Genomic DNA, 27,721 nt, shown 5'->3' on the forward strand with positions numbered 1-27,721 from the left:
TGTGTTAATCAGTGTGAACCTGAAATAATTACATGGCTTCTAAGAGAAAAGAATCAGTCCACACTTACTGAAAAAAAATACCTTCCACCAGGTGTTCAGAAGAGTGCTACAAGACACATACATAACCTCATGAGCAGAAGGTGGAGAGGAGACCCTCCCACATTATGACCAACAAAAATAAATAAATACATACATATATAAATAAATAAATAAAATCTCAAAGAGGCAGAGGTTCACAGATTTGCAAACCAAAAAACCTGTGTCATGCTTTAAACCACCTCAGCATGTACCAGGTTTATGAATATTAAAAAGTTTACTGCAAAGGAACACAGAAGCCCTGAATGTGTGCCAGTATATCCTCACTGACTAAAGGTGCAGTCACACCTGAACAACTAAAAATCAACTTTGCCCTTTTAGGCTAAACAGAGTCATGTCACTGGCTCCTTTTCCGTTGTTACATAACAGATAAAAAAACTCCAGTGGGACATGGTGCTGGCACACAGGGTCTCAGGTACATGGTGTGATTTTTCAGCACAGGCACTGACTTCCCCGCTTTCCCCTGGGTGCTCGACCCCCACTCTGCCCCTGGCCCTGCACTTGCCCTGCCCCTTCCCACCCCTGCCCTGCCCCCATTCCAACCCCTTCCCCAAAGTCCCCACCCCAACTCCACCCCCTCCCTGCCCCTATTCCAACTCCTTCCCCAAATCCCTGCCTCTTCCCTGCCTCCCGCCCAGAGCGCACCACATTCCCACTCCTCCCTCTCCCTCCCAGCACACTACCAAACAGCCCAACAGGAAGCTCTGGGAGGTAGGCAGAGGAGTGGGGACACAGCGCACTCAGAGGGCAGGAGGGAGCTTGGCTGCAGGTGGGTGTAGAGCACACGCTAATTTTTCCCTGGCCCCAGAGCACCCATGGAGTCAGTGCCTGTGTTTCTCGGAATCATTTTTGGGAATAGTCACGTAGGTGAAATAGCTGGTACTTATGATTATGCTATTTCTGTGCATGTATATTCATCTTGGTAACTGAAGTTATGAATATTAGCTCTGTTTTCTCCGTTTCCTCCTGTGGTAACACCCACAAGGTATTTAGCCAGCACATGAAGGGACAAGTCAAGTTGAATGGCCCATTAAGGAACACTTAGAATCATAGAATATCAGGTTTGGAAGGGACCTCAGGAGGTCATCTAGTCCAACCCCCTGCTCAAAGAAGGACCAATCCCCAACTAAATCATCCCAGCCAGGGCTTTGTCAAGCCGGACCTTAAAAACTTCTCAGGAAGGAGATTCCACCACCTCCCTAGGTAATGCATTCCAGTGTTTCACCACCCTCCTAGTGAAAAAGTTTTACTAATATCCAACCTAAACCTCCCCCACCGCAACTTGAGACCATTACTCCTCATTCTGTCATCTGCTACCACTGAGAACAGTCTAGATCCATCCTCTTTGGAACCCCCTTTCAGATAGTTGAAAGCAGCTATCAAATCCCCCCTCATTCTTCTCTTCCGCAGACTAAACAATACCAGTTCCCTCAGCCTCTCCTCATAAATCATGTATTCCAGTCCCCTAATCATTTTTGTTGCTCTCCGCTGGATGTTTTCCAATTTTTCCACATCTTTCTTGTAGGGTGGGGCCCAAAACTGGACACAGTACTCCAGATGAGGCCTCACCAATGTCGAATAGAGGGGAACAATCACGTCCCTCGATTTGCTGGCAATTCCTCTACTTATACATCTCAAAATGTCATTGGCCTTCTTGGCAACAACAGCACACTGTTGACTCATATCCAGCTTCTAGTCCACTGTAACCCCTAGGTCCTTTTCTGCAGAACTGCTGCCTAGCCATTCGGTCCCTAGTCTGTAGCAGTGCATGGGATTCTTCCATCCTAAGTGCAGGACTCTGCACTTGTCGTTGTTGAACCTCATCAGTTTTCTTTCGGCCCAATCCTTTAATTTGTCTAGTGCCCTCTGTATCCTATCCCTATCCTCCAGCATATCTACCTCTCCTCTCAGTTTAGTGTCATCTGCAAACTTGCTGAGGGTGCAATCCATACCATCCTCCAGATCATTAATGAAGATATTGAACAAAACCAGCCTGAGGACCGACCCTTGGGGCACTCCACTTGATATCAGCTGCCAACTAGACATGGAGCCATTGATCACTACCCGTTGAGCCCGACAATCTAGCCAACTTAGCTCTAAATGGACCCTGGAAAACACCTGTCTAGCCTTAATGGACTTTTCCTGTGAACGTTCTAACTACAATGTGAGTGGGGGTGATGGACATGCGACTTGCCCATGTGACTCCAAATACTAGCTTTCACAGTGAGAACAGATTTTCCTTCACTTGGCAGAAGTTAAAAGGCTTGGAAACATCTCCATTCCATGCTTCTTTCCTGCTCCGGACTCTTTCTTGCTCCAGCTTCTGGACTATGAACATATGCTAATAGGAGCATTCTAACCAAGGGACTGAGGACTTTAAGATAATCTGGAGTCTTCATATTTCCTTTATACTTTGCAGATGGTTTTATGAGTTGGATAGGGTACAACGACTGTTCTAGCCTCATGATTGCTGATTTCTCCCTTGCCTTGCAATGGACAAAGATCAGATGTCTGCTGACTTCTTCACATGAGTCAGCAGCCTTTGATACCTGTGTTATAAGCAACATAGCCCTTGCTTGAGTGGTTTTGTTCTTTCCTCTCCAAATATCAAAGCCTGTTCCCATTGAACTCAATAGCAAAACTCCTTTTGATTTCAATGGAAACAGGATTTGGCCCCCAGAGATCAGAGAATGTGATTTTGATCAATTGCTTATCTGTCCAGAGACAGTTCTCATGAACATTCTGCCAGGCTGATTTTGATTGACCTTCCTGTATGTCATGCTAAGGAAAATAATATAGGGTGATCAGAAAACAAGTGTGAAAAATCGGAACGGGGGTGGGAGGTAATTGGCACCTATATAAGAAAAAGCCCCAAATATCAGGACTGTCCCTATAAAATCAGGACATCTGGTCACCCTAAAATAATAAAAAATTTTGGGCTATAGTTCTATCAAGATGTCCATGGCACACACAGTTCAATGCCTCTTTTCCATCAAACTCAGATGGCGCAACATCTTTGCTTTCCTAGTGCCTGGCGGAGAGCAACACTTAGATAAAGGCAAGCTGGCAGAAGCTTCGTCTGGACATAAGGGAGGCACTGACAGTGTGTTAAGGGAAAGTGGGTAATTGTCCTTCTTATCCTTCTTTCATTTAAGAAGTTTTCAATTTGGGGTGCTGCTGGATCCTCAATGACACCTGGAAATACAGGTGGCACCAAGGGCCCAAAGCATCATTTTACAACTGATGCAGTTGTAAAATTTTAGACAAGTAAGGGGGGGTGCCAGAGGGGAGAGTGTGGGGGAGAGTGTGGGGGCCCTGGGCTGGGGGTGGGGTGGGGCAGGGGGGAGTCACATAGAGGGTTACATGGAGAGGTCACGTGCCCCATCCTTGTGTCCCTCCCATGAGTGCACTACTGGCAAGAAATGATTCCTACTTGCACCACTGGAGCCAGACTCCATGAGGGGCTGCCCTTAGGGAGCCAGCACCTCCAGGGGATGACGTGAGACCCTCCGACGCACGGACGGAGATGGGAGACCTGGATGCATAGACAGAGACATGAGGCCCCAGGATGCTCAGAAGCTTTATTGGCAGCAATCACAGGGCAAAGAATCAGCAAAAAGCATCACCCGCAGAATGGAACAACCTCAAAGTAGCCCCCACTGAGAGAGCCCCACACTCTGAGATTCCCACTGCCTCAGCGTGGCTATGGTCCATGCCCAGGAATCCCCCCACCACCGTTATCTGAGTAAGGGGCTCCCCCCCTCTGATCCAGCCCCACGACACAGTCACCAGACACAAGGTGCCCTGCTCTCGTACAGGGATGGCAGTTGGGTTCTAGAGCAGAGTTCTGAGATCACTGGGTGGATGTGGGTTCTAGACTGCAGCTCGGAGATCACCGAAGGATGGGGGTCATGTTCTTAATTGGAGCTTGATATGCACAAGCAGGTGATAAAGGTTTAGAATGGAGCTTGAGGTTCACTGTGGGGATGGCAATTTTGGATTGGTGCACACTTGGGGAGAAGGACGGGCTTCTAGATTGGGACAAACAAACAGGAATGGGGCTCTAGATTGGCACTTGGTGCCCAGTTGGGACGTGTTTCTGTTATGCTCAGTGAGCCAGAAGCCCATGCAAGGAGGACCAGTGGCAGAGCGAGCCCCATATGCTTCCTGGCTCACCTCCACCATTTACATAGAGTCATAGAATCATAGACTATCAGGGTTGGAAGGGACCTCAGGAGGTCATCTAGTCCAACCCCCTGCTCAAAGAAGGACCAATCCCCAACTAAATCATCCCAGCCATGGCTTTGTCAAGCCTGACCTTAAAAACTTCTAAGGAAGGAGATTCCACCACCTCCCTAGGTAACGCATTCCAGTGCTTCACCACCCTCCTAGTCAAAAAGTTTTTCCTAATATCCAACCTAAACCTCCCCCACCGCAACTTGAGACCATTACTCCTCGTTCTGTCATCTGCTACCACTGAGAACAGTCTAGATCCATCCTCTTTGGAACCCCCTTTCAGATAGTTGAAAGCAGCTATCAAATCCCCCCTCCTTTTTCTCTTCTGCAGACTAAACAATACCAGATTCCTCAGCCTCTCCTCATAAGTCATGTGTTCCAGTCCCCTAATCATTTTTGTTGCTCTCCGCTGGACATTTTCCAATTTTTCCACATCCTTCTTGTAGTGTCGGCCCAAAACTGGACACAGTACTTCAGATGAGGCCTCAACAATGTTGAATAGACAAGGAACGATCACGTCCCTCGAACTGCTGGCAATGCCCCTACTTATACATCTCAAAATGCCATTAGCCTTCTTGGCAACAATGACACACTGTTGACTCATATCCAGTTTCTCGTCCACTGTATTCCCTAGGTCCTTTTCTGCAGAACTTCTGCCTAGGCATTCTGTCCCTAGTCTGTAGCAGTGCATGGGATTCTTCTGTCTAAATACAGGACTCTGCCCTTGTCCTTGTTGAACCTCATCAGATTTCTTTTGGTCCAATCCTCTAATTTGTCTAGGACCCTCTGTATCCTATCCCTACCCTCCAGCATATCTACCTCTTCTCCCAGTTTAGTGTCATCTGCAAACTTGCTGAGGATGCAATCCATGCCATCGTCCAGATCATTAATGAAGATATTGAACAAAACCAGCCCAAGGACCGACCCTTGGGGCACTCCACTTGATATCAGCTGCCAACTAGACATGGAGCCATTGATCACTACCTGTTGAGCCTGACAATCTATCCATCTTATAGTCCATTCATCCAGCCCATACTTCTTTAACTTGCTGGCAAGAATACTGTGGGAGACTGTGTCAAAAGCTTTGCTAAAGTCAAGGAACAACACGTCCACTGCTTTCCCCTCATCCATGGAGCCAGTTATCTCGTCATAGAAAGCAATTAGATTAGTCACGCATGACTTGCCCTTGGTGAATCCATGCTGACTGTTCCTGATCACTTTCCTCTCCTCTAAGTGCTTCAGAATTGATTCCTTGAGGACCTGCTCCATGATTTTTCCAGGACTGAGGTGAGGCTGACTGGCCTGTAGTTCCCAGGATCCTCCTTCTTCCCTTTTTTAAAGATAGGCACTACATTAGCCTTTTTCCAGTCATCCGGGACCTCCCCCGATCACCATGAGTTTTCAAAGATAATGGCCAATGGCTCTGCAATCACATCCGCCAACTCCTTCAGCACTCTCGGATGCAGCACATCCAGCCCCATGGACTTGTGCTCGTCCAGCTTTTCTAAATAGTCCCGAACCACTTCTTTCTCCACAGAGGGCTGAGCACCTCCTCCCCATGCTGTGCTGCCCAGTGCAGTAGTCTGGGAGCTGACCTTGTTCGTGAAGACAGAGGCAAAAAAAGCATTGAGTACATTAGCTTTTTCCACATCCTCTCTCACTAGGTTGCCTCCCTCTTTCAGTAAGGGGCCCACACTTTCTTTGACTTTCTTCTTGTTGCTAACATACCTGAAGAAACCTTTCTTGTTACTCTTAACATCTCTTGCTAGCTGCAACTCCAGGTGTGATTTGGCCTTCCTGATTTCACTCCTGCATGCCCGAGCAATATTTTTATACTCTTCCCTGGTCATTTGTCCAATCTTCCACTTCTTGTAAGCATCTTTTTTGTGTTCAAGATCAGCAAGGATTTCACTGTTAAGCCAAGCTGGTCATCTGCCATATTTACTATTCTTTCTACACATCAGGATGGTTTGTCCCTGTAACCTCAATAAGGATTCTTTAAAATACAGCCAGCTCTCCTGGACTCATTTCCCCCTCATGTTATTCTCTGTCGAGGACTCGAACCCCAGACGGCACGGTTCGTTGTCTGACCGGAGAGAGACAGGCAACACCAGCAAGGTCCGAACACAAAGCTCTTTATTGAAGAGTGAACACAACAATAGAGAGCAGCCTTCTCCAAAGAGAACCAGCAGCCTCTAGGTAAAACTAATACGTTTTTATAGACAGTTCCATCGCGTCACAGATTTATTCATGAAGCAGCCCACCTCCCACCCATGTTAGTTAAAATCCTCTTTCTCTACTATGCATGCATGTTTACCCGCTTATTGTAGATAACTTTTAGCAAATTGTAATGCTTCACTAACTTTCTTATCGGTATGGGTATCGAGGAGTTAAGAACAGACATAACACAAAAACAGGGAGTGGAAACAAACCGTTCCCAAAACATCTGGTACAAAAATGCAGGAATGCAAGCTTCCCCTTTTTTTCTCACTCCCTGCAACTTAAACAAGTATTCCTTCATTCTACTTATCTCCTTCAGGGACTTTCCCAGCAACTTTTATTGACCTGACTTAGGTTCGGTTGGCATAACTGCTTCATGTTCAGTTTCCCTCACCTAACAGTCCCCCCTTTGTCCCCAGAGTGCCATAGGGGAATTCTTAGGACATACTGGCCACTGTGGGTAGTGATTTAGAGCTATTCACTGGTTGTTAGGGCACAGCTTGGTACCCATCCAACAGCCACATCTTAACATAACATACAAAACTATTAGGCCACAAATAATTACAACGACACTGCAAAGCAAGTTATGTAACCAGCCACCTATGTCTGGAACCCAATTGAACAAATTGCTCCACCATGAGTTGACTCGCTCTCCTCCATGGTCTTCTGCAACTTGTATAAGACGGTTTGCTCTTTCCCATGTGGCATTATAAACATCCAGAACATATACAAGGCATTCTTGCCCAATTAACGCACATGTTCCTCCCTGAGAGGCCAGCAAAATATCTAATGCCAAGCGGTTTTGGAGAACCATCTGCCTTAGTTTTTTTTTGTTCGGTTGCCAAATCTACCAAGGCATCGACAGTAGTATTTTCCATTATCTCCAGCACTCCCTGAAGTCTCATGACTCCTTCCCCAATACGCCAGGTGGCACCTCCACAGGCGAAGACAAACCCCGCACAAGCACCCATCCAATCATTTAGGGCACACCACGTAAGGGGGCGAGAGTCCTTAACATCTTCCTCAGCCCCTCTTACATTTCGGATTTTCCCTTTAGGAAGACGTGCACGATATACTACAGGTGGTTCTAATCAAGCCAAATAGCAGGATTCACTCCATGAAGGAGGGAGGGCTAGGTATGCCTTGTTACCACACACCCAGTATACTCCAAAAAGGGTAGGAGTGGCTTTGGACCAGGTATTATTAATAACTTTGTACCATCCGGTCCAAGATGGGAGGACGGAGAATTTAGCCGCGGAGGCGTTAGCAGAACATAAACACATAGTATGAGTTTCAGAGTAGCAGCCGAGTTAGTCTGTATTCGCAAAAAGAAAAGGAATACTTGTGGCACCTTAGAGACTAACAAATTTATTAGAGCATAAGCTTTCGTGCATCCGATGAAGTGAGCTGTAGCTCACGAAAGCTTATGCTCTAATAAATTTGTTAGTCTCTATAGTATGAGTTGGCAGGTTATACTCAAGCGTGCAATTTATAATGTAATGCTCAATCAACTTGCGATCATTATACAAAAAATGTTCTTCCCCATGCAGACTACACTTGTTACCCGTAAATCTATACCACGTGGAGGTGCAAGAGGTTGCCCCATCCAAGAGAGAGATATTAGGACCTCTCTTACTCCCAAAATGAGTGCCATTAAAATAGGCTTTGCACTCACAATTACCTATAGCTATTTTCCTTTCTTTTAAGAGGCACCATTGACCAACTCGTTTCCAAAATATTAGATACCTGCTTTCAGAGATGCCGGTATCAGCCCAGGTAATATTTAAATTGCCTGAAGAATCCTTCCAGGACAGGGTCCAGGTCATATTCATTGCACTAAGGGGAATAGGAACCATAGGAAGACCTTTTTGGCTATCTGCTGGTATTAATGAGCACACCCAGCATGAAGTGTTTTGTAAGGCTGGCATATGAGCTTTCATTTCATAGGCAAGATGTTAAATGTGTTAGGACTGTGTGATTCTATAGTCTCAACTCCCTGTACCACCAGCAAAGAAAGATAACAAATAAAAAACAGATTAAAAAACAAGAACCCAGCCTAGAGAACGGGGCCATCCTTCCCTGAGAGGACACTACCAACTCAAGGTCTTTTTAGCTGCAGTCGGAGTTTCAGGTCGCCCAAAGGGGTGGCAGTCCATTTGTCCTGAGCACAGATGTCGTCTGCTTCTGATTCACCCAGTTCACGGTGGGGGTGAACGTGCGTAGCTCCCTCAAAGTCTGACGCCATCTGCTTGTGGGGAACCTTTTTCCAGGTCAGGTTCTCTAGCGGTGCTCCTCTTGACTCTGGTATGATGGATCCAAGTGGGTAGCTCGTTCACTCGGATAGCTGTAGGGCTCACCAAAAGGGTTTCAAAGGGTCCTAGCCACTGCAGTTGAAGCGGAGTCTTCTTATATGCTTTTACCCACACAGGATCACCTAGTAAAAAAGAATGAACAGCTTCCCACAAAGGTAAGGACTGGGAGTGTGCAGAGTATTGTTGCAATGTCACTAGATGTTTCTGCAAGTCTTTTACATAAGTCTCTGTGGCTTTGGTCATATCAGTATCATTGGGAACTGATATCAAAGGAGCGAAGGTCAGGGATACATGTTCAAACAGGATTTCGTACAGTGCCAGTTTAGTTCTGGCACTCGGAGTTGTTCGAATGGTATAGAGAGCCAGAGGAAGGACTTTAGTCCATCTCATATTGAGTTCCCGGCATAATTTGGTCAAAAGATTTTTTAGAGTTCCGTTCATCCGCTTCACCTGGCCTGAACTCTGGGGATGCCAGGGAGCGTGAAAGGCCCATTTTGTTCCTACCACTTTGGTCAGTTCGTTACAAATCTTTGTGGTGAAATGAGTACCTTGGTCTGAATCAATTATTTCGGGGGGGGCAAATCTTGGTATAACTTCATTAAGTAACACCTTACATACAGTAGTTGCAGTCGCTCGAGCGGTGGGAAAAGCTTCCACCCAGCCAGTGAGCTGGTCTATTATGACTAATAAAAGCTGCTTTCCTTCAGAGGGAGGTAAATCAGTAAAGTCAATCTGTACATGCTGCATAGACCTATGAGCCCACCTGCGCCCCCCAGGTGGCACTTGCTTATTTACACCCCTTGGATTACATTGCTGACACAGAGCACACTTTTCTACTGTCCTTCTAGCTACTTTGTGAAGTTCTGGGGAAACAAACTGTCTTAAAATAATCTGGGCCATTTTATTTGCTCCCAAGTGTGTGAATCTTCCCAGCCAGGCAGGGGTTGTTTTGGGGGGCCACCAAAGCGCAGTCCCGGCAGCTGTTGTTGTCGCAGCATTGTAGGGGCACGTCATGCACCCGGTGCCAGGCATCCCGCAGCTCCTGGGGGGTCACCATGGGCCACGAATCGTTAACAAAGATGCTCTCAAAGACAAAGGCCTGGTAGTTGTTGTCGATGTCCGAGAAGGCAGCGCGGGTCATGCCGAGGATGTTGAAGGGCCCGTTTACCACCAGGCACATGCTCGTGCAGGGCGAGTTGAGGGTGAATAAGATCAGGCAGCAGTTCGGTCTGCAGGTCCTGGCCTTAAGCTGGGCCACCCAGCTGTTCTGGCCCCCAAAGAGCAGACGGCACTCGCTGTGCTGCCAGTGAGTCCTCTGATGTCTAAGCCGGGCCACTACGATAGGCCCGTCATTCCGGGTGTACGGCCTACGTTGCCTAGCAAGCGCCCCATTCATGGCATTCAGCGCTTCCTCGGGCAGCTGCTCCTGCAGATTGGTGGGTTGGTTACACGTCTCATGGGGCAGGCTCACGACGAAGGCGTATTGACATTTACCTAGTGTGAGGGGCCTGAGAGGGAGCAGAGCACAGCGGGGTCAGGGGACCCAGGGCTCCCAGCAGCCAGGAGATGCCAAGTAAAAGGGAGAGAAACAGGGATAGGCCCCCCACATACCCTCCTATCTCAAGGCTCCATCTCCCACTACACCCCAAAATCACCCCTCCCAGCTCAGGTCCCCATCTCCCCCCTGCACCCCCAGAATCACCCTTCCTCTGTTCTGGGCCCCATCTTCTTATACCTCTGAGAATCACCCCTCCCAGCTGTAGGCTCAGTCTCCCCCCTGTACCCCAGAATCAGCCTCTCCCAGCTCTGGGCTCCCTCTCCCTCTGCATACCCCAAATCCCCCTTCTCCCAGCACTGGGCTCAAATTCCCCCCTGCACCTCTGAATCACCCCTCTCCAGGACTAATCTAAGTCAGGGGTGAGTTCATCACTCAGCGTGCTGGGTGCTCTCCAACTACGGTCGGTCTGGGCAGAGCCGGGCACAATGGGCCCCCCTGACCTTGCTGGGTGTCTCTACAAGACAGTGGGATACAACCTGGGCCGTTCTCTGTTGCTTTTCACAGCTGCGCTACAGGGGCAGGGAAGGACAGAGACAAACCCCAGTCCAGTCACTCACCAGTTCATACAATCCATGATCACTCTGAGCGTGGCTGGATCGATGCTCCCGGCGGTCTCTGGCCAGAAGTAGAGGAGAAGGGGCAGCAGCAGGAGTCCAGCCCAGGGCATCTGTCCCAGCACCTGCACAGAACCCCACAGCACCAGGACCCCGAGCCGTGGGCACAAACCCAGAGCCACCAACCCACATCCCCTAACTCCTGCTGTGCTATCGACAGGAGAGGGGGTAGGGGATACACCCCTGGGACTCCATGGGGCAGCAGGCCATGGGGGAAAGAGTGGAGTCATCAGGGTTGCCATGGGCAGGAGGGGAGGCATGAAGCACTCCCCTGGTACTCCGTGTGGCAGGGGATGTGGGGGGCAGAGGGGACTCACCTGGGGCTCCATGGGGTGGGTGTGAAGAGTCCATGTCTCTGCTGACAGATGCTCACACTCACTCCTGGTGCAACAGGCTCCCAGCCCTGCTCTGTGTGGCCCCAGACAGACCAGGCAGAGCACTAGGGCGGGGCTGCTAAAATCTGGGGGCAGGGAACATGGTGAGGAGCTGAACAGGAGCTCTGAAAACTTCCTCCTCATCACAGCTCGACAGCAGCGTGGGACAGGGAGTCATTGCTTGGATCAAACCTTGGCAAGTTATCTCCCTGGGCTGGCACATCCCACACTGCACTGAGGAAACTTTATGGGACCTCTGCAGTCAGCGCCCAGACACTGTATGGAAAGGCAAAGACATGCCCACATCCAGGAAATGTGGGGGCCAGACCCCCACCTGTTGTAAAGCAGGATCGGTGCTTTGCAGTCAATGGGCCCAGGTCCCCAGCTGATGTCAATTAGCCCCACTCTATTGGAGAGAGAATTTTGGTAATATGTGTAGGTGTGCCTCAGTTTCCCTCTGGGCTTTGCCTTGCTCTTCTCGGCCTATAAACAGTTCTTGGGGCAGAGCGAGAGACACTAGGTGTCAGGTCACACCGCTGACTGGAGTGGAGCCAATGGGTCAGTAAAAGGCCTCGCTGAAACCGACCCAGATCAATGAAGAAGCTGGAAAGACAACAGGCTAGCAACCAACAAGCAAGAGGAAGGGGATTTTTCCCACCTCTCTGAAGGGAAGTCGGGCAAAGACCCCAGCTGGAGAACCGAGGGGAAAGGTGCCAGCTGGCTGGGTGAAGAACCAGCCTTTGCAGAGACACACACACACACACCGGGAACTCAGGGCAAAGGGACAGAGACAGAGCCAAGGTGGTTTTGACAGTTGCATGGTTCAAGGCTGCGTGAGCCAGGCTGAACTCTCTCTTAATCTCTGTCTCTGACAGCCTGAACAGTGATTACACTGACCAGGTTGTGTATTGGGGGTGACCTGCTTTTGTCACAGATGACAGGTTCTTTTCCTGGGCAGCTCCTTTACAGTTAACTGAGAAGATGGAAGCTGGTGAAACACACCCAGAAATGGTATTTAATACACACTGTATCCTGGGCAAGGATCAATACACAGAACGGTTAGAATAAGCACAGTAAAGTAGGTTCCTGCATGGCTCGTACTTCCCGTCCTGCATTGCGCATACTTACAACTTATGGAGACTGCTGGAAGCAGGGATGGGGGTGGGGGGAAGAAAGTGACGCCAACCAGAAGGGAGGTCCTGATTCCGTTTACACTGTCTCGGAGACACGACGAAGCCAAAGAAATGGGAAGTGCAGGTGGTATTTTATACCCTTCCTTGTGGTAACAGCATGGCTATGAACCATATTTGATCCTTAACCGTGATTATAATAAGGTTATTAGCTGGCCCGATCCATATGAGGCCTTTGGGGTGTCTGTAATTAAGCATCAAGCATTAATATTCATGATTCGCAACACTTATTTCTTAATTCCTTATTTCTTAATTCCTGTATGTAAATGTGGTCTAATGGCTTAGCCATTGCATGGCAACCTAATTGCTAAAGGGCCCAGCACGCCCGTCTTGCAGAATCCTGTGGTGTACTGGACCCATTCGTGGTTACCTGTTTGTCCCTCAGAAGGAGAGTGAAAATATCTGACCTGGGATAGGTCATCTCCTTAGATCTACAGTATTCAGCTACCTCCCAGCCTTCAGTATAACTCCCCCACTCCAGCCATGGAAAATTGCTCTGCCAGAATTTTTTTGAGCAGCTCTATTATTTATTCTTAATTTTCTAGCAGTGCTTAGAAGCCCCAGACATGGATGAGCACGTCAGCACTAGGCACTGTACATTATTTATTAGGTGTGTTACGGTGTTATGCTTTCTTCCCATTAGGATTTTGGCCTACAATGGCAGCACCTGGGAGCCCCAGGCATGGACCAATGCCCCATTGTTCTAAATAAAATGCTGTACATGATTTATTAACGGTATTACAATAGTGCTAGCAGTCCCAGTCATGCCACGGGACCCCATTGTGTTAGGTGCTATACAAACTCAGAACAGCTCCATCTCACCCCAGGATCTCAATTCCCCCAGCCCTGAGACTGTCAAATACAGAAAAGCAACCCGCAAAGACACGGCAGATGATTCCTCTGTAGCAGGTGTGACGCTGGCAGACCAAGTCCCAGCTTGTGCCAAGGTCCACATGTCTCAGCTGAACTGTGAAGAATACCGAGCTGGGCTCAGTCTGGCTCACCTGTGCATTGGTGCTGATTGTGTAGGTATTAGAATTCCAAACTTCTGTTTGGGGTTTAGACTTTATTGAGTGCTTGTGAGTTGCTGGTGCATTAATCTCACTTATAGCATCTGTACCCATAGTGTACAGGAATATTTGAGCGCAATGGTGCAAATCACCAGACAGGAGAAGTCTCCAGCAGAGGGTGTCACATCCTGCCCAACAAGAAAGGTCCATGGACACCTATGGACCATTGTGGGTCATTAAAAGGGACAAAAGGCATTGGTTGTTCTGCCCTCCCTCCTCCCCCCCACGAAGATGATTCATAAAAGTGAATTCCTCCCATCAGGGGAGTTTGCACAAGGGAGGAAGGGGTTAAAAATCCCTGACAAGAAGTAACTGGATTTCAATGCTGGCAGACAAGGTTTTCATGCCATAAGCAAGATATCTTCAGCTGCTTAGCTCTGGTTCGCCTTAAAGGCAACCTAGAGCTTGCTTTTTATAAAAGCTTCTATTACCTTTGGAAATTTTAGATTGCGACTCCTTTGTGTATCTATGTTCACCTGCTTCAACCTTCAAAATAACTCTCATGTTTCCTGTTCCTAGTTAATCAATCTGTACATAGTTTATTATGGGATTGGCTCACAAGTTTTGTCTTTGGTGTGAGAGCTAAGATGTTCTTGTCACATTCTCTGAGCAGGCCCTGCATCTAGGCACAGCCTGACTTTGCTTTATAGTAACAAAGCTTTGACCACAAGTTTTGCCCAGGCCCCAGGCCTCTGATAGAAGGGCTTATATTTCAGGCTCTCTTTCTATTACACCTATTATGTCAATATCCTCATTTAATGGGAGGCACTCTAGTTCACTCATCTTATTATTTAGACTTCTAGCATTTGTATATAAGCACTTTAAAAAAATTGTCACTTTTTAGCTCTCTGCAATTTCCTGATGTACTCTTTTTCATTTGACTGGTTTGAGAGTCGTAGCCATGTTAGTCTGTATCAGCAAAATCAACGAGGAGTCCTTATGGCACCTTAGAGACTTCAAAGTGGGTTCTAGCCCACAAAAGCTTATGCCCCAATAAATCTGTTAGTCTCTAAGGTGCCACAAGGACTCCTCGTTATTTTTTCATTTGACTGTTTCTCATCAGATCCTCTACCCTACTGTATCATCTTCCATCCTCTCCTCCTTACTAGGACACAGAGAGTCTCCATTAATAGATCCTCCCCTAAGGGACGTCTCTCTCTGAACCACATGCTCCTCCGCTCCTGTTGGCTTCCCCCAGCCCTTAGTTTAAAAACTGTTCTAGAACTTTTTTAATTTGAAGTGCCAGCAATCTGCTTCCATTTCAGGTTAGATGGAACCCATCCTTCCTGTAGAGGCTCCCCCTTTCCCAAAAGTTTCCCCAGTTCCAAAGAAATCTAAACCCTTCCTCCGTACACCATTGTTTCATCCACAAATTGAGACCCTGCAGTTCTGCCTGTCTAACTGGCCCAGCGCGTGGAACTGGAAGCATTTCAGAGAATGCTCCCATGGAGGTCCTGGACTTCAATCTCTTACCTAGCAACCTAAATTTGGCCTCCAGGACCTCTCTCCTACCCTTCCCTATGTCATTGGTATCTAGATTCATAGATTCATAGATACTAAGGTTAGAAGGGACCATTCTGATCATCTAGTCTGACCTCCTGCACAATGCAGGCCACAGAATCTCACCCACCCACTCCTATGAAAAACCTCACTTATGTCTGAGCTATTGAGGTCCTCAAATCGTGGTTTAAAGACTTCAAGGAGCAGAGAATCCTCCCTCAAGTGACCCATGCCCCATGCTACAGAGGAAGGCAAAAAACCTCCAGGGCCTCTTCCAATCTGCCCTGGAGGAAAATTCCTTCCCGACCCCAAATATGGCGATCAGCTAAACCCTGAGCATATGGGCAAGATTCACCAGCCAGATTCTACAGAAAATTCTTTCCTGGGTAACTCAGATCCCATCCATCTAATATCCCATCTCAGGGGATTAGTCCTATTTACCCTGAATATTTAAAGATCAATTACTCACCAAAATCACATTATCCCATCATACCATCTCCTCCATAAACTTATCGAGTAGAATCTTAAAACCAGATAGATCTTTTGCCCCCACTGCTTCCCTTGGAAGGCTATTCCAAAACTTCACTCCTCTGATGGTTAGAAACCTTCGTCTAATTTCAAGTCTAAACTTCCTGGTGGCCAGTTTATACCCATTTGTTCTTGTGTCCACATTGGTGCTGAGCTTAAATAATTCTTCTCCCTCTCCTGTATTTATCCCTCTGATATATTTATAGAGAGCAATCGTATCTCCCCTCAACCTTCTTTTAGTTAGGCTAAACAAGCCAAGCTCCTTAAGTCTCCTTTCATAAGACAAGTTTTCCATTCCTCGGATCATCCTAGTAGCCCTTCTCTGTACCTGCTCCTGTTTGAATTCATCCTTTTTAAACATGGGAGACCAGAACTGCATACGGTATTCCAGGTGAGGTCTCACTAGTGCCTTGTATAATGGTACTAAAACCTCCTTATCCCTACTGGAAATAGCTCTCCTGATGCATCCCAAAACCACATTAGCTTTTTTCACAGCCATATCACATTGGCGGCTCATAGTCATCCTATGATCAACCAATACTCCAAGGTCCTTCTCCTCCTCCGTTACTTCTAATTGATGCGTCCCCAGCTTATAACTAAAATTCTTGTTATTAATCCCTAAATGCATAACCTTACACTTCTCACTATTAAATTTCATCCTATTACTATTACTCCAGTTTATAAGGTCATCCAGAGCCTCCTGTATAATATCCCAATCCTTCTCTGAATTGGCAATACCTCCCAGCTTTGTATCATCCGCAGACTTTATTAGCACACTCCCACTTTTTGTGCCAAGGTCAGTAATAAAGAGATTAAATAAGATTGGTCCCCAAACTGATCCCTGAGGAACTCCACTGGTAACCTCCCTCCAGCCTGACAGTTCACCTTTCAGTATGACCCGCTGTAGTCTCCCCTTTAACCAATTCCTTATCCACCTTTTGATGTTCATACTGATCCCCATCTTTTCCAATTTAACTAATAATTCCCCATGTGGCATGGTATCAAACGTCTTACTGAAATCTAGGTAAATTAGATCCACTGCATTTCCTTTATCTAAAAAATCTGTTACTTTCTCAAAGAAGGAGATCGGGTTGGTTTGGCACAATCTACCTTTTGTAAAACCATGTTGTATTTTGTCCCATTTACCATTGACTTCAATGTCCTTAACTAATTTCTCCTTCAAAATTTTTTCCAGGACCTTGCATACTACAGATGTCAAACTAACTGGCCTGTAGTTACCCGGATCACTTTTTTTCCCCTTTCTTAAAAATAGGAACTATATTAGCAATTCTCCAATCATTCGGTACTACTCCTGAGTTTACAGATTCATTAAAAATTCTTGCTAATGGGCTTGCAATTTCAGGTGCCAATTCCTTTAATATTCTTGGATGAAAATTATCTGGGCCCCCCAATTTAGTCCCATTAAGCTGTTTGAGTTTCGCTTCTACCTCAAATATGGTAATATCTACCTCCATATCCTCATTCCCATTCATCATGCCTCCATTATCCCTAAGATCCTCTTTAGCCTTATTAAAGACTGAGGCAAAGTATTTGTTTAGATATTGGGCCATGCCTAGGTTATCTTTAACCTCCACTTGATCCTCAGTGTTTAGCGGCCCTACTTTTTCTTTCTTAGTTTTCTTCTTATTTATATGGCTATAGAACCTTTTACTATTGGTTTTAATTCCCTTTGCAAGCTCCAACTCTACTCGACTTTTAGCCTGTCTCACTTTATCCCTACATGTTCTGACCTCAATAAGGTAGCTTTCCTTGCTGATCCCTCCCATCTTCTACTCCCTGTATGCTTTCTGCTTCTTCTTAATCACGTCTCTAAGATGCTTGCTCATCCAGCGTGGCCTACAACTCTTGCCTATGAATTTTTTCCCCTTTCTTGGAATACAGGCTTCCGATAGCTTCTGCAGCTTTGATTTAAAGTAATCCCAGGCCTCCTCTACCTTTAGAGACATAAGTTCTTCAGGTTTCAGAGTAGCAGCCGTGTTAGTCTGTATTCGCAAAAAGAAAAGGAGTACTTGTAGCACCTTAGAAACTAAAAAATTTATTAGAGCATAAGCTTTTGTGAGCTACAGCTCACTTCATCGGATGCAACTGATGAAGTGAGCTGTAGCTCATGAAAGCTTATGCTCTAATAAATTTGTTAGTCTCTAAGGTGCCACAAGTACTCCATTTCTTTTTATAAGTTCTTCAGGGCCTCTTCCAATCTGCCCTGGAGGAAAATTCCTTCCCGACCCCAAATATGGTGATCAGCTAAACCCTGAGCATATGGGCAAGATTCACCAGCCAGATACTACAGATAATTCTTTCCTGGGTAACTCAGATCCCATCCATCTAATATCCCATCTCAGGGGATTAGGCCTATTTACTCTGAATATTTAAAGATTAATTAATTACCAAAATCACATTATCCCATCATACCATCTCCTGCATAAACTTATCGAGTAGAATCTTAAAGCCAGATAGATCTTTTGCCCCCACTGCGCCCACTTTTGCCCCCACTTCCCTAACTAATTTCCTTAATTTTTGAACGTCAGCCCTTTTGAAATCAAAAACCCTAGTTGCAGATTTATTTTTGTTAATCCTTCCGTTCAGTTTGAACTGAATTAGCTCATGATCACTTAAACCAAGATTATCCCTGACAACCATTTCTTCTATGAGGTCCTTACTACTCACCAAAACCAAATCTAAAATGGCATCCCCTCTAGTCGGTTCAGCAACTACTTGATGAAGGAATCCATCAGCTATCGCATCTAGGAAAATCTGAGCCCTATTATTATTACTAGCACTGGTCCTCCAGTCTATATCTGGGAAGTTAAAGTCTCCCATGATCATGCAGTTTCCATTAGTATTTACTTTTTTAAAAACATTAAAAAGGGCTCTATCCATATCCAAATTAGATCCCGGCGGTCTATAGCACACCCCAAGCACTATCATAGGAGAGGCTCTACTACCTACATGCACCACAACCACCAACTCCTCCCCAGCATTGCACATCAGTCTATCTAGATGTCTCAAGAGAGGGGTGAGCAAACTTTTTGGCTTGAGGGCCACATCTAGGTGGGAAAATGCAGGGCCATGAATGTAGGGCTGGGGCAAGAGGTTGGGGTGCAGGAGGGGGTTCAGGGCAGGGAGTTGGGGTGCAAGGAGGGATGTGGAGTGCAAGAGGGGGCTCAGGGCAGGGGGTTGGGATGCAGGAGGGGTGCAGGGTGTGGCAGGGGGCTCAGGGCAAGGGGTTGGGGTGCAGGGAGGGGTGCAGAGTGCAGGAAGGGGCTCAGGATAGGGGGCTGAGGGCTCAAGGCAGGAGGTTGGGGTGCAGAAGGGGTGCGGTAGAGTGCTCAGGGTAGGGTGTTGGGGTGTAGGAAGAGTTCAGGGTGCGGGCTCTGGCCTGGTGCCCCTTACCCTGAGCGGCTCCAGGGTGGCAGTGGCGCGCAACAGGGCTAAGGTAGGCTCCCTGCCTGCCCTGGCCCAGCGCTGCTCCCAGAAGTGGCTGGCATCACGTCCCTGCAGCCCCTGAGTGGAGGAGGGCAGAGGGCTCCGCGCACTGTCCTCATCTGAGGGTATCTCCCCCAAAGCTCCCATTTGGTACGGTTCCCTGTTCCCGGCCAATGGGAGCTGCGGGGGGTGGTGCCTGCAGGCGAGGCAATCCCACGGGCCGGATCCAAAGCTCTGACGGGCCAGATCCGGCCCACGGGCCATAGTTTGCCCACCCCTGGTCTATCTAGATGTCTTGAGAGGTCCACAACCTTTGCACCAGGCAGGCAAGTCACTATGCAGTTCTCCTGGTCATCGCAAACCCAGCTATTTATGTTTCTAATGATTAAATCGCCCATAACTATTACCTGTTTCTTGCTAATAACTGGAGTTCCCTTCCCTGGAGAGGTATCCTCAGTGCGAGAGGATACTACAACACTGTCTGGAAGGAGGGTCCCAACTATGGGATCATTTCCTTCTGCTCCAATTGGTTGTTCTCCTTCCCTGAGACTTTCATCCTCCTCAACAGCACAGAGGCTGTCAGACCGGGGGTGGGACTGTTCTACTGTGTCCTGGAAAGTCTCATCTATGTACCTCTCTGTCTCCCTTAGCTCCTCCATTTCAGCCACTCTGGTTTCCAAATCCTGTACACAGTCTCTGAGGATCCAGAGCTCCTTGCACCGAATGCACACTTGCGCCACCTGCCCATGGGGCAGGTAATCATACGTGCTGCATAGGGTGCAATAAACTGGATAGCCCTCACTCTGTTGCAGGACTTCTAAGATAGGAGGGGCCTTGTTAACACATTGGCATCACACCCCCACTTCTAAACCCTCGTATAAACACAGCGTGATCCGCACAAAGCCACTCCAGGGCAGGCAACCATATTGGCTAATTACTTTTGGAAAATCGAGGCCGCCACTCATGGTGGGCAGTGGGGTGAAGGAGCAGGGTTGTTAGATCCAGGGATGGACGATAGCGAGGCTGGGGATGTGAAAGGGACTGCCTCAAGCTGCGAGAGCTCCGAGCATGGAGCAGCGTAGCTCCCAAGGACCGATGTGTCTCTCAGGCAGCCATTGTTCTGCAGTTGGCCGGGAGACCCTGTGCTGAGCAGGCATTTGAGAACAGCCCCCAGCAGAGCACACGGGGCATTCATGGAAGGAGACACGCAGTTGGCGCTCTGGATGGAAAGCAAAGAGCGTCCCTCTATTTCCCTCAGGGGCGATGGGGTAAATCATGCCTTATTTACAGACTTTGACTGCACCAGGGCAGGGTGGCACCCCACAGTCTATCAGGGGTGCATTTCCTCATGGGCAACAAGAGCTGGTTTTCCATGCTGTCCATGCCATAGTATAGTTTGCATTGATGGCAAACCGTGAGATGTGAGGAGGTTGGGTAATTAACCATTGGAGCGATCTGCTGAGGTTCGTGGTGGATTCTCCATCACTGGCAATTTTTAAACCAAGACTGGATGTTTTGCTACCAGCTTTGCTCTAGGAATTGCTGCGGGGCCGCTCTCTGACCTGTGTGATACAGGAGGTCTGACTGGATAATCTCAGTGGACCCTTCTGGCCTCGGGACCTACGACTCTCAGGGTTTGTCTTCACTGCTGAACCAACCCGGGTGGTCGGCCCCTTGCTCCGAGTGCGCAGGTGTGTCCGTGCACACTGCAAAGCCACCTGTGAGTTGCTGCATCTCAGTGGTGCTGTGCTAGCCCAGGGGAGGAGCTGGGCCTTCAAAGGGAGCCTCCGCTGGGTCTTAGTGCTCTGCTGCTCTCTGAACGCTCTCGCAATGACTTGGGGGATAACATCGCTGGCCTTTCTGGGCCCTGTGTGCCCATGCTCTGAGCACCCTTCACTCTGGGCGAACGAAGTTTATGGGCAGTTCATTTCCATGGTTTTCTTGCAAATCGCCCCTCAGCTTCCCCAGGTCCCACACCCCAGCTCTAGCCTGCCCCGGCCTCTGCCTCCTCGGTCACCCCGGGCTCAGCAGGCCCTGACTGCATGAGACTCTTTTTGCTGCCGCAGCACCATCTCCTCATCTCCTGTCTCTGCCTGTCCAGTCCAGCCCACTCTGCCCCCCCCCCAGCCTGCACCCCACCCAGGGGCAGGATCAGCCGGGGTCGCACAGGTCCAGGAGCTGGGGAAGGATGCAGGAGCATGGCAGGGACTGATGTGGAGTCAGCAGGGGGCACCTTTTGGTGGGTCACAAATGGGGGGTACGGAGGTGGGGGTAGGTGGAGCCTAGCTAAAGCCTTCCCCCCATCCCCCACTGCACTGCTCTGACCCCCTTCCCACACATCCCTGCACTGCTCTGACCCCCCTTTACATCCGGGGGTGGGAGAGCCTGGAGCCCCTTCCCTTGGCCTGGGGCAGCAGCGATGGAGAGAAATTGTGGGGGGTATCAGCGGGGAAGGGAAGGGAAAGGCCCCAGCTTCCCCACTTTTGTCTCTGCTCCCTCAGTGAGTTGGGACCCCTGGAGCAAAGGCCCTTTGAGGATGGGCCCTTGTTCACTGAGGGATCATAGGAAAACAGCACTTTTCAAGACTCAGTTCCTGGGCAGCTGTTGAACTGGGATTTTCAGAACCCAGTGGTGCTGGGATGGTCCCTTCCCCTGAATAAGGGTCCTGGTGCCAGAGCATGGCCCGATGGGGTGAAGGTTAGCCCAGGAGGAGAGTCCCCCCCCGCACCAACCCCCACACCCTGAGTGCTGCTCAGCACCCCCCACACACACACACATATCCCTCTTCATTGCCCCCATCCCCATTCCCCAGCTTGGCACCTATAAAGTTACAAGAATCTGAGCATGTGGCTGAGTCTGAGCTGGTTGCCACCATCTGGGCCCTGGCCCATTGAGTGGGTCAAAGGGGCACGAGCTGGAGCAAGGCAGTTTATCAAAGGCAGGGGCCAGGCGCCAGTCTCAGGGCTAGGAAAGGAGGATTTGTCTCTCCCCACATATCTGGGTGGGTGAAGCAGAAACAATGTGAGCCGGGCAGCTGTTAGCAGGTGGCTCTGGGGGGCGGCCCACCTGGTGATTCCATAAGGTGATTCCACCTGGAAAGCGACTCCAAAGGCCATCCAGCACAAGCCAAGGAGATGCCATCCAGCGGGAGGCTCCTGTCTTGGAGTTTGGTCGCCCTGGGCCCTGTGCATGGCAGCTCCAGGTAACGCCTCCCCCCTGGGTAGCCCCAGGCTGGGCTCCCCCGGGACCCTGGTCTCATTGCTGCCCTGGGTGGGGGCTGGGGGAGAACCAAATGCACAGGGGAATTGCCCCGAAGCTTTTCCTTCTTGTGGAAAAACTTATGCTCTGATTTACTGATCTGCTGCAAATAGCTGAGCCTGTCACAAATACAGCTGCAGAGAGTGTCCAGGGGGCAGATACCGGGTCCCCGTGCAGGACTGGGGAAATGCAGCACAGAGCAGGGGCAATAGCTAATGGGTGTGCAGCTCCAGCACCTGAAGGCAGCTCAGTGGGTGAGGCAGCTGCCTCTGCACCAACCCCAAAATGGAGAACATGGGAAATGGAGAGTAAAAACTTCTCATTGCATTATACAGCGATGTCGTAGCCATGTCAGTCCCAGGATAGGGGAGGTAACAGATTTTATTGGACCAGTCTCTGCTGTTGAGAGACACACACTTTGGAGTTTACATGGCCCTCATATTCAAGTCCAACTTGCGCAGCTTGACACTTGTCTCTCTCACCAGCAGAAGCTGGGTCAATAAGAGATGCTACCTCACCCACCTGGCCTCTCTGACTGTTCTATAGACTCTCCTCTGCAGCTTTAAGTCCTTTACACATAGAAGGTAAATAACAGATTTGTCATATAGGGAAACTGAGGTACAGTCTTGCCCAAGGTCAGCAACAGTATTAGAACGCAGGTTCCTAGCCTCCTAGTCTAGCACCATCTCCACTAACCCACTCAAGGGGTCATGGTTTTTCCTCCAGTGCAGCAATGCCCCCCACCCCCTGTGCATAATAATTAAATGGCAAAGAAGTTAGGGACCCACTGGGGTCAGCTGTGCCACTAGGCGGATGCAGGGGCTCCTTGCTGTGAGATTGTCAGCAGTGAAGTGGGAGAGGAGGGCAGCAGGTAAGTGAATGTAAAGTGATGGTCTTGTGTGCCCAAGGGTGAAGGAGCTGCAAAGGGCAGAAGGAGCTGTCACGTTTAGTAGCTGTGATCATCTTTCTGTGGCGCAGGTGAAGGGTTTGAGTGCAGGAAGCTGCTGGTCAACGCTGGACGAGGACGTAGTCTCAACCTACTTACCATGGTGGGCCTCATATGCAACTCTGTGGGTTATCCTGAGCTGGTTTGCCAGTGCCACAGTCCACACCTCCTGCTCTGTTCCCCTGAAGGGCACAGTGTCATTCTGCACTGCGTTAATGCCAGGGAAACAGCCCCACTTGCTGCAAGGAAATGGCCCCAGCTCCAAATGCTTTGGCCAAGCTTTCCCGGGGCACCAGTTAATCCTCTCCTGGGAGCGTTGTGCTTAAAGATCGTTGGCCTTCTTTCCCTCTCTCCATTTGCATGAATATCTGTCGCTCCCACTCAGCACAATCAGACAGTGATTCTCCCACAATTCCATACTGTTCAGATACACACAGAAGAAATGAGATGGGGCGGGGAATGCGTGGTAGTGTCACAGATATCAAGGTATTTAGAAATACAGCTGTCTAATCTAGCAGGCCAAGGTTTAGCCAGATCCACTGGCAGGCAGCTGAAGCTACATAAATTCCAACCGTAAAGGAGGTTTATAAAATGTTTTGCAGGATGGGTAATTAATCACTGGAACAACTTGCCACATGGAGACTCTCTAGGTGTCTTTATCTGGAGACTGGATGTCTTTCTCAAAGATCTGCTCCCGCTTAACTATAAGCTATTGGCTGGATGCAGAAACCACTGTGTTATACAGGAAGGCTGACGAGATGACCAGAATAGTTTCTTCTGGCCTTAACATCTATGAATCTATAAAGGTCTGAGCCACGCAAATTTAATTTGTCTACATTAGTCCATAAAGAAGAGGCAGGAGTTAATGCTTTTCATCCCGAATCCATGTTGACAAAACCTCACCCACACAACCCACCCCCGCCTTGTGTATCTCCCTGCCACACATCCCGTGGGAGGTAGTTTAGCAAAGTTTCAAGGAGTGTGTAATGTTCAGAAGTTGGTGACTTCCCCGGGGACTTGCGCTGCTTAGTCATGGAGATGCTACTGAATCTCCCAACCAGGTCCGATCCTTCCTATCTCTGCCTGAGAAACCTTCCGGTCATTAGACCAACTCCAGCAGCATCCCTGGGGAACCAATGCAGCGGCTGCATTTGGGAAGAGAGGCGGGAGGGAGAGGGAGAGAAAACAGGATTGAGGATGGAAAACAAAGGCTGGGAAAATACCCATGAGTGGAAAAAAAGACAGAAAAGGGGGGGGTGGGGGGGGACAGAGAGAGAGACAGTCAGCCCGGCTGCTGCTAATGGGGGCATCAGGGCAGGGGGAAAGCGCAGATCTTCAGAAACTGGAGAGCATTAGGATCCTCTGGGCTTGTTATTTCTAATTGTCTGTCTCCATCCCTGCTTGCGCTGCCAGGACTAGGGCTCTGCCCTGGGGGTAAGGACACCTGGGGTTCAGCTCTGACCAATCCATGACTTCCTTTGTAACCCTGGCTCAGTCATGTCACCGGCCTGTGCCTCAGTTTCCCCTCCCATGCCTTGTCTATCTCATCTGTTTTGATTTTAATCTCTCTGAGGCATTCCATGTTTTTCCATTGGCACAGTGGGGCCCCGATCTCGGCTGGGGTCTGTGCAGCACCCGGCACAGTGGGGCCCCAATCTTGGTTGGGGTCATTCTAAGAATAAATCCTGAGATGAGAATCTGAGGCTGATTCCAGCTGCAGTCATTGGCATGACTCCAAATCGACTCCGGAATAACTACAATCAGGATCTGGTCCCTATTTTCCAAGATGCAGTTATATCCCTTAGCATTTCTAGTGTAAATAATCTGCAATAACAAACCAGATCAGAGCAAGCATATAAAGAACAGGGGTGAATTTGGACATCAGACCAATTCCTTCATGGGAACAAAGACCTTCCTGTCTGTACCGGTATAGCTGACTACTAGCTGCTTTTCCCCTCTCCAACTTAGGGCTAGATTCGCCACTGGTGTAAATTGGCATCGCTCCGCTGGCTTCAGTGGATCTGTGCTGGTTTACAGCAGCACAGAATCTGGCCTTTTAATTCAAATGAAGCCAGAGCAATTTATACCTTCTGGGGATTCTAGCCTAGTGACTCCAGTGAAGCAAGGTGGATTTACACCACTTGGGGATCTGGTCCATTGACTCCAATAGCACGTGCCAATTTATATCACTCGTGGTTGTGATTTGTCTCTCTCGATCTCTCCCCATTTCACTTTCTGTCTCAGTCTCTCCCCCCTGCGCCTTCCCCTTTATTTACAAGAGATGGGACCAGAAGCAGACTGCGCTGGTGCGTGACTATCACAAACTCCAACACAGACGGCAGGTGGAGGTACTGCAGCATGACGGGTGAGTCCTGGCAGGTTTCACCTCTGTCAAGGTTCCTTCCCCACTCTGAACTCTAGGGTACAGATGTGGGGATCTGCATGAAAAACCCTCTAAGCTTATTTTTACCAGCTTAGGTTAAAACTTCCCCAAGGTACAAACTATTTTACCTTTTGCCCTTGGACTTTATTGCTGCCACCACCAAGCATCTAATAAATATATAACAGGGAAAGAGCCTGCTTGGAAACGTCTTTCCCCCCACAAAATCCTCCCAAACACTACACCTCCTTTCCTGGGGAAGGCTTGATAAAAATCCTCACCAATTTGCATAGGTGAACACAGACCCAAACCCTTGGATCTTAAGAACAATGAAAAAGCAATCAGGTTCTTAAAAGAAGAATTTTAATTGAAGAAAAGTAAAAGAATCACCTCTGTAAAATCAGGATGGTAACTATCTTACAGGGTAATCAGATTCAAAACATAGAGAATCCCTCTAGGCAAAACCTTAAGTTACACAAAAACAGGAATATCCCTTCCATTCAGCACAACCAATCACACATTATTTTCTCAGCCATTTAAACAAACAGAATCTAACACATATCTAGCTAGATTACTTACTAAGTTCTAAGACTCCATTCCTTTCTGTCTGCAGCAAAAACAACACACAGACAGAGCAAGCCTTTGTTTCTCTCCCCCTCCAGCTTTTAAAGTATCTTGTCTCCTCATTGGTCATTTTGGTCAGATGCCAAGGAGGTTATCCTAGCTTCTTAACCCTTTACAGGTGAAAGGGTTTTTCCTCTGGCCAGGAGAGATTTTAAAGGTGTTTACCCTTCCCTTTATATGTATGACATGCCCCCCAAATCACAGGTAGGGTGAAATGCTGGCTGTGATTCTTCCTGGAGCTCTAGGAGAAAACAGAGTTAATAAGACACATGCACCTCTAAATATACTACCAAGTATATAAAGACTAATACTTCTTACCCCATTCCCCTGCGTGATACAGCGGCCTTTCGGCTCAGCCAGGGAAACAGCCCCTGTTCGCTGCAAGGAAATGTCCCAGCTTCAAATCTTCTGGCCAAATTTTTCTGAGACGCCAGTTAATTCCCTCTTGGGAGAGTTTAATTTAACGATTAATCGGTCGCTCTCCCTCTTGCCACTCATGAGGATATCCACTGCTCCTTCGTGTGCAAAAATCTGCTCTGGCTCGGCCCAGTGACAAAACGGTGCTCTCACAATGTCACACACATGTGTCCCGAAAACACACACATGGACACGCGGGGCAGGAATGAGAGAGGACACATGCTGCGAAGACATGTGCTATAAGACAGCGTTAAAATATTGAGAAATAAGGCCCTGGGAGACTAGCAGACAAAGGCAGAGCCAGAGGCTGGAAGTTGAAGCTAGACAAATTCACACTGGAAATAAAATGCCATTGCAGCAGGGGGACTGGACCCTGAGTCTCCCCTGGGAGTGCTCTAACTACAAGGCTACACAGCCCTCCTTCCCCCCGGTTCAGTCCTTTCTTGCTCACACAGAGGGGGGATTGGACCTGGGTCTCCCATGTCCCAGGTGAGCGCTCGAAACCCAGGGCTAAAAGTTATGAGGGAAACACCCACCACCACCTTCTCCAGCTGGGCTCTGAATGGGGCCTTAGCCAGTCCCCATGCTCCCAGCACACCCAGCAGATTGGGCCTGAGGGCAAATCATCCTGGGGCTGGCCCATCTCTCACTGGGGGTTGGGGGGCAACAGGCAGCCAGACATCTGGAGGGAGGTAGCACGTGCAGGCCCAGAGGCAGCCGGGAGGGCCTGGGCAGCCTTCACAGTGCAGATGCTGGGGGCAAGCGAGGCCAGGTGCCTACACCGGTAGGAGGCAGCTGCGGCGGGGGGCCTGCTGTGACACCTAACGCTGGGGTTTAGGTGCCCATGTCCCTTTCTGGATCTGGGCCAATGGCCCCTTCTGGCCTTCAAGTCTAGGGCTCTGTAAAGGCTTCATCCACATGGGTTTGACTCGGCCACTTCTGTGTTTGTGC

The 27,721-nt window shown here is 48.7% G+C and overlaps 1 protein-coding gene across 1 annotated transcript in view; it reads right to left on the reverse strand.

Moving 5' to 3' along the window:
* Positions 1 to 9,750: 9,750 nt before the first annotated feature.
* Positions 9,751 to 27,721, reverse strand: part of LOC122457243 — a 41,521-nt gene continuing 23,550 nt past the window's right edge. Inside the window, exons 2-3 of the mRNA XM_043501226.1 lie at positions 10,980 to 11,101; positions 9,751 to 10,372 (exon numbers count right to left, since the gene is read on the reverse strand). Coding sequence (XP_043357161.1) covers positions 9,766 to 10,372; positions 10,980 to 11,101 — 729 coding nt within the window. The 3' untranslated portion in view covers positions 9,751 to 9,765. The remainder of the gene's footprint in view (positions 10,373 to 10,979; positions 11,102 to 27,721) is intronic.

Source organism: Dermochelys coriacea, chromosome 23, assembly GCF_009764565.3.
Source record: "Dermochelys coriacea isolate rDerCor1 chromosome 23, rDerCor1.pri.v4, whole genome shotgun sequence".
NCBI classification, from domain to species: Eukaryota; Metazoa; Chordata; order Testudines; family Dermochelyidae; genus Dermochelys; species Dermochelys coriacea.